The following is a 16,821-nucleotide window of genomic DNA, read 5'->3' as shown; positions in this document are numbered from 1 at the left end:
GCCCAGATGCGCGCGATGCTGGACCAGTTGATGGGCACCTCCCGGGACGGTAAGTCTCCGCCAGGGCCCTGGGGGTGGGGGAAGGGATGGGCTCGGCGCAGGGAAGGGGTTCGAGGGCGCACCTGGGCGCGCGCGTGTAGCTGAGTAAGGGGCTCCCAGATTGGTAACACGAGGACCCCGGCCCCCATCCCGTCCAATCAGGGCTTGGCAGGCGGGCTTGAGGGGCGGTGACCGTGCGGATTGGCGGGAACTGCTGCCAATGGGGTGAGGCGGGCCCTGGAGGCAGAAAGGAGAGTTTGTGCTTTTAATGTTGACTTGGCTGGGACGGGAGAGCCCACGTCTCTCTGGCGTAGTCGGCGGCCAGTTTTGTTGCTGATGTGGTACCTGCGGGCCGCCGAAGCCTCCGCCCCCATCTGATTCCTCTGCCCAGAGCTTCGGGATCATCCCCCGCCGCCGTCCTCCATAGTGCCCCAGAGAAGCTCCCCGCCTTTCTGGGTCTGTAGGAGAACCTTCCTACTATCCTCGAGCCTCACAGAAACAACCGTTTTTATGGAAAATCTGACCCAAACCATGGTTTCTCGAAGTGGGTGTGTTTGGCCCCATTTTGTAAAAAGAAAAATGTTACGGCCTGTTTTTCCGAGAGACCTCCATTTTGTTAGACAATTTAATAGAGGCTTTGTTCAGTAAATATTGGCGAATGTTGCATGTGCCCCAAATAGAACCATTTTGGTGCCCAGTGAAGTAGAATTGAGAATAACAAAGATCTTTACAGGTGCTTAGGTTAGAATCTGTAGAAAGGTTTTGACATAAAGATAATTTCTTAATAAAATGATGAAATGCTGTTGCCTTTTTTTGTCGATAATGCACATATTGAGGAAAGGTCTAGTTTAGTACTTTATTTTATTTTATATTTTATTTTGAGAAAACTGGATTTATTAAGAGGACAGAAAAGCTCCCACAGGGGGAGGGGACCCGAAGCGGTTGCCCTCAGTACTTTCTTAAAAATAAAACCCTTGCTAGTTTTTGTGTGTTGCTTGTTTAGGCAAATAATTTCTTAGCCACATAAATGCTTTTTTTTGACAAGTTATTTAAATTGCTTGACTTGAGAGAAAAGGCACATCTTAAATTCAGCTTTTAATAGTTGCTCTTATAATTTACTTGAGTGCTTTGCAGCAAATTATGTGAGTAGATTAAAAAAACTTTATTGAATTCAAATCTTTTTGCAATATATATTTAGAGTGGCTTTTCAGCGTTCACAGTTCAGGTTTAATAAAAACCCACACTGAGGACTTTTCTTCATACAACATATGGACAAATAGGTGTAGAAGGTGAATCTAATTGTCGTTTGTGTAGAGAGGAAGGAAAGATTGGGAAGAAAACGGGTTTTACTTGTGTAGTAAACCCTTAAGTTAACATTAACTTAAAATGCCACTGGAGAAACTTTTAACTGTTACCATTTTTCACCTTTAGGTAAGAATGGTTACTTTATAACTGCAGCATGTCTTAACCTTGCTCCTTTTCCTACATGAGAGAGGGTATTGGGAATGTGCTACATGGGATCTTAGCTAACAGAATAATTAGTCTTTGCAATTAAATTATATAAATCATTTGTTACTTTATATGATCCTTGATGGATACCATTTGTGGTATCTTCTGCATGTATTGGATTTCCTAATTTTACTGGGAGGGTAGTTGGGTCAAGGTAACCATCACTGTACGTTTCTGAATTAGGCAGCTCATCTAGTATTGCAAAGCTAAATTTTAAAAGTATATATATTGCTGTTTGTGTAATCAGCAGAAACATGGATTTATTAAAATCCACTTTGTATATTTTTTTGTATGTCTTCTACTGGATTTTTTTTTTTTTTTTTTTGCCTTCAGACTTAGAGGATTTATGAATGAAGACATATTTATAAGTCCATGATATTATTTAGCTGAAATGACTGGATTTTCACAGCTGAATTGGGTCTACTTTCAAGGAAGAGTGTTGTTTTTTTTTTAAGATGTCCAAATTAGTCCTTTTCTATATGCAAGATAAGAATCAGAACATTCTTTTCCTTCTTACCAGATATTTAGTGAGCTTCCATATTTCATTTTATGATTAAGGACCTTTAATAATTAGAATTGTTCTTTTTTTAGCATACAGTCAACTTCAAGTTATCCAGGGTAGGGGAACATGGAAGTATCCCCCTGAATAACACCATATGATTTGAAACCATATAATGGGAAATCTTGTTTTGGACACACGAACAGCTTATGGAAATGCTGTTGGGTGTCTTTGGCACTGAGTTGGAAATGGGGATCCAGGAAGTAGGAGAGAGGTGGAAAAGGTAGGTAGGAGGGTATCTAAGATAGCTCTGTCTTTGTTTGTTTGCTTGTTTATTTATTTTTAAATCTCAGAGACTAAAGCACCCTTTCTGTTTTTGGATAGTGATGCTCAAGGTGGCAATGATCCCCTCATCCCTTAGTGTCCTCTTTCTGAAGGAGTCTGAAGTGGCACAGACTCCTGGGGCTCTGGACAAACATTGCTTCCCCACTTACCAAGATTTCTTCTCCCTTCCCTTCCCAACAGAATTTTTAATTAGTTCTTTGTAAACTCCTTAGAGACTTTAAGTCTGTTAGTTAAAAGTACCTTATGTTGAATTACTTAAATCAGCTAATCATTTAGATTACCTAAACTTCATTGAAATCCTTAGGAATGGGAATTTTGGTAGCAGGGAAATGGAGAGGTTATTTGGGATCACTGGGCACTTCAAGAAAGGACAGTCCTGGGTGAGTGGTGGAAGTGTGGGGGCTTTGGACAATCAGAGGGCAGCATGATGGTGCTGGGAGGCTGGGCAGGGGGTCTACCAGGAGGTGGGAAAGGAATGAATAAGGGAGGTGGGAGGGCCAAAGACAAACTTTGCCTTCTTTGCAATTTTGCCTAGGGCCCTGGTGGTGGCAACCGCCTGTGTGCCACTGAAAATCGTGCCGATGCCTGGCATACTGCATAAATGGAAGCAGGGTACCGCGTGAGTTGAAACATTGGTCACACTATATGAAGTTTGTATATGTGAATCAGTGTAACTCATACCCATATAACTGGGGGTCTGACTATATTTGGATTTTTCTGATAAGGCATCATGGGCTAAGGAAAAGAGCACTGGGCTGAGACTTAGGAGACCTGGTTTCTAGCCCCAGCTGTACCTCTAATTGTAACCTTGGGTAAGTCACTTAACCTTTTTTGCCTCAAGTTAAATCTATTATTTGTTATATGGGAAACCAAATAATTTCCTATGTTATACTAAAAACAGATTGAAAAATATATTTTAGGTTTTTTTTTTTTTTTTAGAAAAGAGGAACTCTAAGTAGATATTAATTACTAGTATTTTATCTCAAGTTTGTGATTTATTACATTTTATAAACACCTTTCTGTTTTAGCTGTTAGCATTAATAGAGGGGAGAGGGATAATTTGTTTTCCCTGAACACACTCCATTTGAAAGCAGAGAGGAGCACACAGAAAAATTCAAGAAATGGTTTGAGAATTGTCTGTGTGACCGTGGAGGAACCCAATGTCCTAACCTAGATTATGATCATTTTTCCTGGGTTGGTTTAATTACAAGGATGTCCCTTAGCTAAATTAGTTTGATTATAACAAGTCTCTGTTCCTGATCCCGGGAATGCCTGGGAAGGTAAAAGGGATAGGAATTAAATAAAATTGAGAGTGTAGATTTAGATTCCATCCTAAGCTTAGAAATTAGGGAAGATACAAAATGTAGTTCTGAGGATTCCGTATCTCTTAATCCTTTTCCCATTTAACTGGAGGATTCTTGCTGGTGGTACTTGTGGCTGTAGTATTTACCCTGAGATTAAAAAAAAAGAAAAGAAGAGAATTACAAAATATAGTAATTTTCTCTTCTCTCTCTCTTTCTTTTTTTTGGCATTCTCACTAGGAATAGAGACGAGTCGTTCTGTTTAGAAATAACTCAAAGGACAATTTTTATATTTTATTTTCACATTGAAAACCAGTCAGATTTGTTTCAACCTCAAAGAGTGTGTTTATGTAAAATTAAATGAATGTAGCAGTGAGCGAGCTGCACTTCTTTTTCTAAATAAGGGTTAATAACTTACACCTTTAAATAGGAGTAGAGACCATCTTTAAAAGATTAAAACAGGCCACGAGTGACAGCCTGCCCTCACAAATAACCAGTAAACTAAAAATGTTATATAGAATAGAATTTTATAGAATCATTAGTTGTCCACTATGGCTAAGGAGTTTTGGGCAAGTTAAAGCTTTCAGATAATTGTAGCTGTTTTAGATGGTAATCTTTCTGAACCTGTATGATGTACTTCCTCAATTAATAGAGTATATTAATAACATTTCTGTTGATTAGTTGTATTATGCAGTAGTTATGATTTACGGGATCTAAAATTGAAAGAATACTTGGCTTAGGAGATACTCAGGAAAATACAGTTCAGAAAGTCATTTACCTATTCTTAATATGTTTAGTGATACATAACCCCATAGACTATAGGACTATGCAAAATTATTGAATCAAAAATTGAAGTAGTGTTTTTTCCAGTGGATTCTCTTCTTTATAAAGTCATCTTTTCTGTAATCTGTGTTCCTTGACTTTTCATCAACATTGAAAGCATTTTCTCTTAATTTTCTCATTAACATAATGAACCATATTTGTTTCTTGATCAGTTGTAAGTCATTCTTTTATTCCACTTGGATCCTTCATTTTAAGTGAAGGAGGCGGAGCCTTTAATGTACAGGCACATATTATTAAAATAATTATGGGATATTTCTTAGTCTAGAGCTTGTAAGTTCTTTAACATTATAAGAAATTTTAGTGAGCATAAAGTTAAACGACAGTTTCTCTGAGTTTCAGTAACCGTTGAACTTTATCAGAGTTATAGGACATCTAAACCACTGAAATCTCTGTTAGCACTTGCATAGTGAATCAATTAAAAAAGAAAGGTTTTCCTCATTTTGTATTTTGAACTCTGAATAGTATTTTCTATCTACAGAGCAGCCCAGAAAACAATAAAAGTATCACCTCATATAACACTGCATTGTCCCTGGATTCTCTACAGTTTTTTAGCTCTCCTCAAGTATACTTATGCTTCTGAAACATTCTTTTACTTCAGGTCAAAAAATAAATAAATAAGTAAATTGAAAGCAAAGGAAAAAATAATTGTGTCTATTTCTGCATTAGCTCTATAAGGAGCAACTAAATGCTTTGACTGAGTTTAGATAGGATGATGTCACATAAGAATAAATGATAATGAACTTAGTGTTCAAGATAGTAGGAATTCAAAGGTAATTAGGTATCATTGATCAGGGTCAGTTTTAGTGAGCCAGATGTGTTCAGTAACAGGTGGTTCATGCAGGCATTAAAGTTTAAAGTTGCTGAGAGTTGAGGCAAGAAGTGGGATTGAAAAGATAGGCAGATAGCTTAAAACTAAAGGTCAGTAAGTGTGGACAAGACTGGTTAAAGGAGGCATGTACTCCTCAAGAGTGGAATTCCAGAAAGGTGCTTAAAATGGACAGTCCTTAAAGCCCAGTGCTGTTAAAATGTAGTTCTTGAGGAAACATAAGCAATTCTCTGCAACTTAATCAGTCTATAAGAAATTGTAGACGGAGAAGATGATGTTGGAACATCTTGCTGGAGAAGGAATGAGGGAGTGAAAGAGGGTAAGTTTCTGGTGGGAATCTTGTGGTTTCAACACCTGCAGAAAAGCCATTGTTTCTTTTTGGTTTAAATCTCATACACTAAGAGCTGCTAGGGTAGATAATGGAAGGCAAGGCCAAAATAAATCAAGTAATCAATTTTGTAAGATTATTGAGAATATGGGGAAAAGTAATTTGTGAAAACTCTGAAATTATCTACAGCTTCATGTTTTTGTTGAAGTGAGTAACTTATGACTTTGAGAAATCAAAGCTATCAGAAAATATATAGTTCAGTCAACTGAATAAGTGTCATATCTTTCTATTTGACATGGGCCATAGAAAAAAATCTTTAAAATTTGTTTTCAGAAATCACCCAGTATTGACCCATATGTTTTAATGTAGTTGTGAACCATGTACAGCTGATATTTGACCTACTTGACCCTACCTGAAAAGAATTTAACCAATTGCCCTTGCTGAATCTTTTGTCATGTTTCTTGAATATGGTAATTTTTAAAAATCTTCTTGAGAGCTTAGATGTATGCAGACCCCAGTTTACTTTTTTAAACTTTCCAAAGCTTTTCTGTCTTTTTTTTTTTTTAAGATTAGAAAATATAGTTTACTTAAAAGTACATTAGAAAGAGAGAGAAAGAGAATATTCACCTCCCCAAGATAGGGGAGAGGCACCAAACCCAGGAAGCATGGCAACAGCCATAGCTCAAAGAGCACATGACCACACCAGAGTCTAGCAAGGCTATGGCCCCAAAGCTTTGCTTTTCAATAGAAGAGGTTGGATATTTATTGAATAGTGTCTATAGTATACCTAGCTATTCTGTATTCTGCCCTACTATTAGTTTACACAGTATACCCTTTTCAGTTAATTTGAGGATGTGTTTTATTGTTTTATTATTTTTGAGTCAGAGTCTCACTTTGTTGCCCAGGTTGGAGTGCAATGTGCTCACAGCCACCACAACTTCAATCTGCTTGGCCTAGCTGATCCTTCCGCCTCAGCCTCCTGAGTAGCTGGAACTACAGGTGCACACTACCATACCCGGCTAAATTTTTTTTTTTTTTTTTTTAGTTGGAGTCTTACTCTGTCACACAGGCTAGAGTGCAGTGGCATGCTCGTGGCCACCGCAGCCTTGGCCTGCTGGGCTCAGGTGATCCTTCCGCCTCAGTCATCCAAGTAGCTGGAATTTCAGGTACACGCCACCATGCCCAGCTAATTTTTTGTAGAGATGAAGTCTTGCCAAGTTACCCAGGCTGGTCTTGAACTTGAGGGCTCAGGCAATCCGCTCCCTTCTGCCTCCTAAAGAGTGAGCCACCGTGCCTGGCCTGAGAGTATGTTTTAGATCGAGGGCTAGCACTTTGGTCACCTACTTTTTGTAAATAATGTTTTACTAGAACACAGCCATGCCCTTTCATGTACATATTGCCAGTGGCTGCTTTACCTTACAACAGCAGAGTTGAATAGTTGGAACATCCCTATGGCCAGCAACAAATTTACCTGATCTTTTTAGCAGCCTGTTGATTGCCTTTGTAGATTGGTGATTGTCAGTGTGGTCCCTAGACCAACAACTCTTGGGTCCACCTCCTGAATCAAATTCTGGGAATGGACCCCAGCAGTCTGTTTTAAGAAACTTTTCAAGTGATTCTGATACACATTAAGAATTTGAGAAACTTTGTTATAGATAAATGTCTCCCTGTTGTTCATCACACATATTAACCTTTATTATTTTTTACTGTTTTCTATTTATTTTGTTGTCTTCTTTGTCAACTCACTTTCTAAAAAAATTTTACTTTAAAACGAAAGTTTATATCACCATAAAAATAAATACAGTGAAAACAAAATTGTGTATTATAAAGATAGAACTAGACTCTTGTCACCTAGGGTTTCCTGTAGAATTTTTTAGATGTATTAAGTATGTACTGTTGCCAGATGGGAACTTTTTACTTGACTTAATCATGATAAATAACTTTCTTACTTAGTGACCAAGTGGTGTTTAAGATGTTATGTTGATGAAATTATATGACATCTAAAATCATTTTTGTGTAAATTCCATACTTCTTTCTTTTTTTTTTTGAGTCAACGTCTCACTCTGTCGCCCAGGCTGGAGGGCAGTGGCACACTCATGATCACTGCAGCCTCAAGGTCTCGAATCCCTGAGCCCAGGAAATCCTCTCGCCTTCGCCTCCCAAAGTGCTGGGATTACAGGCATGAGCCACTGCACCCAGCGCATACTTTTAAAAATACTGTTGTAGGCAGCATTTATGTGAAAGGAAAGCTGTTTGAACTGTACATATCCAAGCCTCTAAGCAGAAATGACTGGCCAGAAATGCAAGCCTGTGAATGGAGAGATCTAGGAGGTCTCTAGAGAGGACCATCTTGACCTCCAGGGTGAACTTACCTTATTTAGCTTGATTTTCCACCTCTCCTTTTGTGCTTTGGTCCATGGGACTCAATAGTGCTGTAGGATTTTACCAACCAGTTACACAGTGGAAATGTAATAAGGTGCCTGGTAGTGGAAAAAACTACTTATCAAAGAGAATCCTGAAATAGAAACTCAGGGACGTTGCTGTGATTCTGCATTATGCACAGGAGGACAGAGCATCAGGCATACTTGCTAGGAAAGCAGTTGGGTGTTTAGATACCGTGTATTAGTATTTTTAAAAATTTCTGTTATAATTTAATTTGCCTCATGGTGTTAGAGGGAATACTTCCCTACACATGGTGTTCTGTATTTACTGGTTGATGTGCTTTAGGGTGTAGTCATTGTGATAGCTTTAGAATTTTGCTTTCCTTATCCTCAGCTTGCTTAGTTGTTTTATTTGTTTCTCCCTTCTCTTTTCTTAGAGATTGTAGACATATTTGCTTCTTTCATCTTTTGACTCTAATAAAATAATCCTAGAGGGACCAAAAACCTGATGGGGAGTGAAGATTTATACATGATTTTTAAGTGCCACCTTCTGTGATGCCAGTTGTAGGTATCTGATTTTGAAAGAAAAATGTTTTAAAAAGTACAAAGGACAATCAAACACCTATTTTAATGAACAGATGTTATTTTGTACATTTCTGTCAAATTCTAAAAAGTGAATAAAGCTTACAAATAAAGTTTTTTATGTTTCTCTTCATGGTTTCAGTTTTTTTGCCAAAGGTAGCCCTTGTGAATTTGGTGTGTATTCACTGTGACAGTATTTCTGGTGTGTTTCAGTAGTTTTAAGGCTCACGTCTCCTTCATCATAATCTGTTTTTCTTTTTAACTTTCTTCCTTTATCATTGAGTTGTCTGTCACTTCTGTTCTTTGATATTCTCATTTCTTTTCCCTTTAATTTATTTTCTGGATTTAGATTTGGGGAAGCTCCAGTTGGCTTCTATAGCTATCACCAGTGGATGATAATGTCTTTTTTAATAGATATAAATAGGTATAAATCAGCCAATCACTTTTTCTTTAATTCTTTTCAACTATTTTTCATAGCTAAAGATAGCTTTTGTTACTTCTGATTTTGTGTACAGAAAATTCTGGATGAATAGAAGGCACCAGATATCCAGATGTATTACTGTATCAGAATTGCAGCTCTGCAAGTATCAAAAAGTAAAATTTAGCAGGCTGCAACTTTTATTACATTATCCTAAATTCCATATAACCTACTTTAGAACTTAATTTTTAGTTCTTTAATTCCATATAACCTACTTTAGAACTTAATTTTATACTATTTATACAGGCTTTTCTAATGTCTCTCTTAAATCTAAGAAGATAATATACCGATAGATTTCTTAAAGCAGGGACCCCCAGAAATGTGATGGATGGCCAGCTGCCAAGTCCCTTTGCTTACATAATGAGAGAAGAGAGGGCTGGGCAGGACATGGAATAGAGTCCTTGGAATGTAGCTACTTTAGTCTTTCTGTTCTCACATTTCCATCATGTTCTGTTAGCTTTTAAAGATTCTCCTTGTAGTAAGGTTGTTTTCTAGTTTCATTCTTTATAATTTTGTTTGGATTTTTGGATTTTCACAGACTAGTAGGCTGGTTTTAACTTTTTTTTTTTTTTTGGAGTCAGAGTCTCACTCTGTCGCCCAGGCTGCAGTGCAGTGGCACGCTCACGGCCACCGCAGTCTTGACCTGCTGGGATCGGACGATCCTTCCACCTCAGCCTTCCAAGTAGCTGCAACCACAGGCACGTGCCACCATGCCTGGCTAATTTTTTTTATTTATTGTAGAGATAAGGGCTCACCAAGTTGTCCAGGCTGGTCTGGAATCTGTGGGCTCAGGCAGTCCTCACCTGGACTCCCAAAGTGCGGGGATTATAGACTTGAGCCACTGCACTGGCCGATTTTTAACATTTTAAAGGTATTATTAATCTTTGATTATATCCAGCAAGAATGAATTTATTCTGGAAAGTTCTTCTACAATGGACATTGTATTTTTAAAATTTGGGACTTGTTATGGGGATTGTGGTAAAGATGATACTAGTACCTGTTTGTAATGATAAACCTGTGGGACCATATAAGCCAAAGGATTAAGAGAGAGAGCATTTCTGAACTGTATAGCACTCTTATGTTTGCATTTTCTAGAAAAAAGAAAAGCTGCTACTACTACCCATATGACTTATAAATTCTATTAGAAAGATGACTTGATGTCACATTTGGAAGGCAGACTGTCATAGTTGGCTTTTCCATTGCCATCTTTGGCATAGTATGCTTCCTTTCCTTTCCTTATGTAATAAATATATGCCTGAAAATTTTAACATATAAGTCCCATAAAATGTTTTCAAAGCATCTGTAATCATATTATGTTACATAGTCTTGAGTTCTTATATTTTGAGCTGCTTAAATATACAGTGCGCTAAACAGGGTGGGTTTTCCTTTTTTTTTAACAAGGAAACATACAGTAAAGGTTAAGTTTTGTTTTAGAGGTTTATTTAAAAGGGGTTTATATAAGTGGATTTTCAGCGAATTTTAAAGGAAAACAAAGGTAGGTGGGAGAAGTTGTAGAATTGGTGAGACAGTTTGAGGAGGGTGTAAAATTAATCAAGTTGGTTCCTCAGCATTATGGTGCTTTTACCTTGACTTTGCATGAAGACACAGGTCTTCATGGGCACTTCTTAAGATCTCTTCCAAGAAATTGGCCATGATCTTTATACAATTCCCACATAATTATGTGGATTTGGCAGCATATGTTGGAAGAAGTAGAGGGAGGAACATTTCTCTCTGCATTTAGAGATTCAGAGTGTCAAGGAAACAAGAAACTTTAAGCTTTCAGTTCTGCATCTCTCTAGCTCTAGCTTTCCTTTCACTGAAGGGTTATGATATATTTTAGAAGGGCAGGGGCGGCTTGTCCTGTCACAAGCCAACTGTGTTGTGTGGCCCCTAAAAGTGTACCCACTGGGAGGGATTTTGTTGTCACATTGGAGAATGTGGGAGGGTTTTCCCTGACCCCATTTATAGGCATGGGGGTGCCTCCCATTGCTTTGTGTGCTGTTGCATTTCCTCCTCCCTTTTTGTTTTCCCTAAGCTAAGCTCTAAGCAAATTCTGTACAAAAGAAATACTGACTGTTTTTGTAAATTGCTTGCCATTAATGCCTGATAATATGCAGCAAAATAGGATTCTGCATACCATTAAATATGTCAAATATTACAAACTTTAAATTTCTTTTGAAATTACAGTACTAAACTCAGTTCACTTTTGCTTAGCCTTCACAGTTGTTGATCACATAGCATGGTCATCCACTCACAGCTTAAAAAAATACAGGGAGCATCGGAGAGAATGGGTAAAGTAAAATTTTGATGTTTTTAAAATAGCACCTAAATCTATGAAAGTTTATTTGGTTTCTTGTTTATATGGGAGGGAGAGGGTGGGTAGCACTGGGGAGGAGGGGGTGGATATTGGGAAAATAGCATGTACCATATAAAATGATGTCAGATACAAACCTAGGCTAAGGTTTTAAGTTATTACTGCTGATATTTAAGTGTAAATGTTTCAGAAAAGGCAAGACCACTTAATGGCAATGCTGAGAATTACAGTGGGCTTACTTTTCCTTCCCAACAAATTGAAGAGGATTTTGAGAATAGCAGTATTTGAGTACAATTTGGACAGGTGCCTTCTTTTTAAAGGGACCTGTCCATATTCCAGGTGAAACTGACTGCTTTAGTCTTACCTCAGGCTCTGTTACACTGGTGAAAGACTTAGAGAAGAATAATATGCATCCGAGTTATGATGTACCTGTGACTCAGATATCCCTAAATAAAAGTTACAACTCATGAAACTCGTGAAGGGATAGAACAAAAGAAGGAGATGAGAGTTGTTACTTTGCAGCTAGTTGCTTGGTAGCAAATATTAATGGAAATGTGATGCTTCTACTAATATGAAAAACACTTCACCTGCCACAGTTCTAAATCAAGTTTCTAATTCTAAGAATTTGGCTGTGTAGTTATGTGCACAGCCTAATTAACTCTTGTGGAGGTTATAGGGCAGAGAAACCTCTTATGTTTTTATAGGTAAGACATTTTTGTTGTTGTTGACTGAAATAACTTGATCTGATCTCTGCTTCATTAATTTTTTTTACTTTGTCTCTACAGTAAAGATTGAGTTAAAAAATTAAATCAAATTTTACCCCCCAAAATGATATTCTGGCCCCAACTTTGCTATATCTCTACATGCAGCCATTTGCTAGAGCCAAATGTGGTTTACTTAGTGTTCCTGCAAACCTTCCTGCCTCTATAAACTTTGTCGAATATTTTACTCCAGTTTGGAATGCTCTGTATTCTACTTTTCTTTGGTCTAAATCCTATCTTTCCTTCAAATTTTGGCTTCCACTTATTGCATGAAGCCTTTCCCAACCTCTCCAGTCTTGGTGGTCATTCTAGTCTTAGAATTTGTGCAATACTGCCTAATTGACATACCTATTTGGCACATGGATCATGTTATCTTGTATTATTACTTATTCATTTATATGTCCTACTTCATTTATAACATCCTGTTTCTCTAGCAAAGTCACAAGCTATTTGTCTAGCAAAATCATGTGCTTCTTGAGAGTAAAGAGCTTGTCTTATATACCTTTGTAATTCCATTGCCTAGCACAGAGAATATGGTTGGGCACCAGTAGGTTTGAATCTGTGATCTGGATCCACTGTCAGTGTAACAGGGCATTCCCCTCCCCGCCCCCATGCCCACAAAACTCAAATATAGAGTACATCAAATTCATAAAATAATTTATTGTATTATAGGGAGATTGGTTCAGATTTTTCCCTGTTTTACAGTCTTTTTTTTTTGGCGCTGTTTTTCCTTATTTCTTTTGAAAAACATGGTTTGGGCCAGATATCTTGACAGAAACCAAAATTACCAGTATTTTTTTTTTTTTAATTCTTTGTACTTTCATGGCATAAGCCCACGTACATTTTAAAAATACTGCCTGGCTATGTAGCCAAACTGTTTTAAAATGTCAACCTTAAATTCCCTTAAATAGAACTTTCAAAATATCAATAAACAGATACTCAGTTACTATTCTCTCTCAGAGTATTTCTGTATCTCAAATTATTAGAGGTTTTATTATTTCACTGTTTTAAAGATTTTTATAATGGCTGTTATTTGATAGCTATATTTGTTGTATTTGCTACAGTTATCAAATATTTATGGAACACTCGTTCATTTGCACTGAAGAGTTATTTTTAAATGCTTTTTGGCATTTATAGAAACTGATTCTGTTTTTAAAAGTTTACCAGGGAAAACATGTACAACTATTATATATCTATTAGATAAAATAAAAAGCTCACCAGGGGTACTTGCTGGTATGCCATGTTCATATTTAGAATTGTTCATATTTTACCTGATAACTGTGCCTTCAGGGCACATATACCTTAATATTAAATTTAATGCGATTTCTCAAGCAGAAAAAGTTATTCTTCTTGATAAAATATTTGATTAGTAAAATCTCCATGAATCTTGATTTTGTTCTAAGGCCTGAGCCATTCATTTAACAAAGCACTGAAATGATACTTTTAGCAGAGAGACTACTAGGTACATAAGACTTTTCTTTTTTTCCCCCCTACCTTTTAAAATGTCATCATTTAAAAATTCTTTAACATAATTAGGGTACTGATTTTAAATGAAAATTTTTTCTCATATGCTAGGAAGCAAAAAACCTTAAATGTAGCATTGTCATTCTGGTGTGAGGTTATCATGGTACCATTCTAACATGAGCTTGAGGCCCTCACCAAAGTCTTGAGGAAACATTTTTAAAGAAACATTTTTTAAAAGAACCCCAGTTGGCCTAAGGACCACTTTCCACAGCTCTAGCCTTGGACTTTACCTATAGCCAGTCATATTCTTTTCTGGGGTTACACTTAAGTCAGTATTTTAAAAAATAAAACACCCTGATTTTGTTCACTTTTGTTTTTATATACAAGATTCTTTACAGTCAACATGTACTTCTAGATGCTGTATTGAAATTGCTGGCAGAGTCTATTCTATACAGACTGAACAATCTGGCCCCTTGTTTTATTTGTAAAGGTTCAATGTATCTATGCCTGCCTACTTCAATCTGCAAGGGAGTGTCAGAAAGGCCCCGCAATCGCCGAGCCGTGAGTTATCACTAACTTTTCAGATGTGTTAATGAATGTGGAACAAAAGCAGTTGTGTTTAAAAGGAAAACAGGACCATCAAAATAACCTTTATTGTAGTAGCAGGCGTAAACACTAAATGGATTATCCCAAATTGTGTCAAAAATAACCTACTAGAGACTAGCCACTAGAAAACCTATTGTTGAACTGCTCTGAAGCTGTTGTTTTAGGTGTAAATTACTGTTGTTAAAAATTTATATATCCTGGTTGCAAATTAGAATGTTCTTTAAATCCTTTTAACCAAGTTAAAATAATTTGAACAAAATCTTACCCCATCTAAAGGTAACAGTATTTAGTTGAATTTAAGTTAAGCTTTTCAATGTAAGATGATATGATGGGGTAAAGTTTTAACCATTTTTCTATTCACATGTGAAAATACAAAAATTAATGTAAATGATTGAATCACTTCCTAGATGAAAGTTTTTGGAGTGCTCCAGGCATCATATGAAGTAAGAGGTATTTATAATCTCTTTTGGTAACAATTCTCGCTTCAGTAATTCATCAATAAGTTTTCATTCATCAGTGATGACATCAGTTTAAGGCTAAAATAAAACACCTACATTTCTTCGGGCTTATCATTTTATATATAGAAAGAGGAAACATCCTTACGAATTTTTTTGTTTTTTCCAAAGAGATTCTAAACAAAAAATTATAACTAACATCTATATTTTGTTATTAGAGCTAGTTACCTTTCTTTTTCTTAGAGTCTTTAAAGTTTTGAATAGATAGCTATATTTGATAAGCAGGTTGGATGCTTCTGTTGCTTAGGAGGTATATTGTGTCACATGAAGACAGAATGAATTTAAATGTAACCAGTTTGGCAATATACAGCACAGACTGCATAAAACTTGGAGGTATGGAACCTTTGGAGGCATTAAAGTTAACATTTCATTTAGGCAATGTGCCTTTGTTTGACTGGTGTGTAAGTCCTTCTTCCAGGTTTGTACGCTCTTAAGTGCGTTATTCTACCCTCTCTAACTCCTCCCAGCAGCAAAAGGGAGACACTTCAGCTGGAACAAAATAGTGGAAGAAATGGCGTCTGGGGTTCAGTGGGGATTCGCAGTGTGTATGCAATGTTTGCAAGATTACTTTTCATGTTTTTCAATTATTGTAAATAACTACAAAACATACCAATGCTTAATGTCAAGAAGGGAACATTGTATACCAGTAGAAACTCTCCTAGTGGGTCTGCTGCAAGTCGCTTAACCTCTTGGGGCCTCAGTTTTCACATCTGCAATACATAGGAGTTGGACTCGATAATCTTTAAAGTCCATTCCTGCTCTAAAATCCTATGCTTTTCTGAAGTACTCTGTTTAACAGAATGCATTGCTTTCCCATTTTGACTATTTGAATTACATGTGCAGTACACTTACTGCAACTGCATGTTGTTTAAAGTAGTTTTTCTGTAGGATGTTATATAAAAAACTAATCCCTCTTGAGCTGATTTATAAATGTGTGTGTATATAGCCACACATCAAAACCTAGTGATAGTAGGACTCTCAGAAAACAAGTGCTTTCTAGTTGTCTAACCTTGAGTGTTATTAACTCTTCTATATTGCAGGAGATACTACTCGTCAACGAATCAAATTCAGTGATGACAGAGTATGCAAGAGTCACCTTCTCAACTGTTGCCCCCATGATGTCCTTTCTGGAACTGTATGTATTAAGTCTGTTGTTTGATTACTGGTATGCTACAATAATGAATTACTTGATGAAGTCTTAATTCTTTATCAAATCATTAATGATTGTTTTTAATACTATTTCTTCGAGTGGTGTCCTTAAGAACTTGAACACCGTCCATAGTGTGATTTTCTCATTGCTCTTGTTATTACTAAAAAGGGCTGTTTATAACAGTTCATCCTATGTACAAATGGCTTATACTTACAGAGCTACGAATTTTTCAGAGGTCAATCCCTGTAGAACAAATACTTTTCTGGGACAGAGTCTAATAATTCACACGTATTTACGTTGAAAATGCCTATTTTCTGCTGTTAAATTCATAGTGTTTAAAACTGAGAGGTGGGATTTGCATCCCTTATTGTGTATTTATTCAGGTTGATGATTTAAATCTGTAAAAATGGGTTTCCTCATAAAAGTAGTTGATATATTTTGTTGTATAATTTTTCCCATTCTTCAGAGCAATTTTTTAAGAGCATTTTTAAATTTGAGATACAGAGGTAGCTGTGATATTATATAGCATTTGTACTTTTACTTTAGAAATTATAGAATTGATTTTTAAAAGTAGTTTCCCTTACTGTTAAACAAAGTAGACTTTAGCCAGAATAGTGTATATTTTTAAGATTTGTACACGTTTATATTGTAGAATCAGTGGGGAAAATATATTATTACTTAAATCCACACAGCTTATTTTGAGAGTAGTGTTGTCACTTAAAATACAGCATCTGTATTGCTGACTCCTAATGTGAGGCTCACAACATTTAGATTTTGTGTCTACAGAGATGTTGGTTGATCTTAGATAATCATCATTTTAATTTGGAAGATAAACCACATGATGGACTTGTTGAATGGAACAAAGGATTTGATTTCCTGA

At 36.6% G+C, this 16,821-nt stretch overlaps 1 protein-coding gene across 1 annotated transcript in view; it reads left to right on the top strand.

The window, feature by feature from the left end:
• The window catches only part of LOC103255522 (putative RNA-binding protein Luc7-like 2), a 66,284-nt gene continuing 49,463 nt past the window's right edge, over positions 1-16,821 (top strand). Inside the window, 3 exon segments of the mRNA XM_021710161.1 lie at positions 1-49; positions 14,161-14,231; positions 15,832-15,926. Coding sequence (XP_021565836.1) covers positions 14,174-14,231; positions 15,832-15,926 — 153 coding nt within the window. The 5' untranslated portion in view covers positions 1-49; positions 14,161-14,173.

This window comes from Carlito syrichta, unplaced genomic scaffold (genome assembly GCF_000164805.1).
Source record: "Carlito syrichta isolate Samal-C Ts95f unplaced genomic scaffold, Tarsius_syrichta-2.0.1 Scaffold288207, whole genome shotgun sequence".
Classification (NCBI taxonomy): Eukaryota; Metazoa; Chordata; class Mammalia; order Primates; family Tarsiidae; genus Carlito; species Carlito syrichta.
This window is presented reverse-complemented; position numbering and strand designations above follow the sequence as displayed.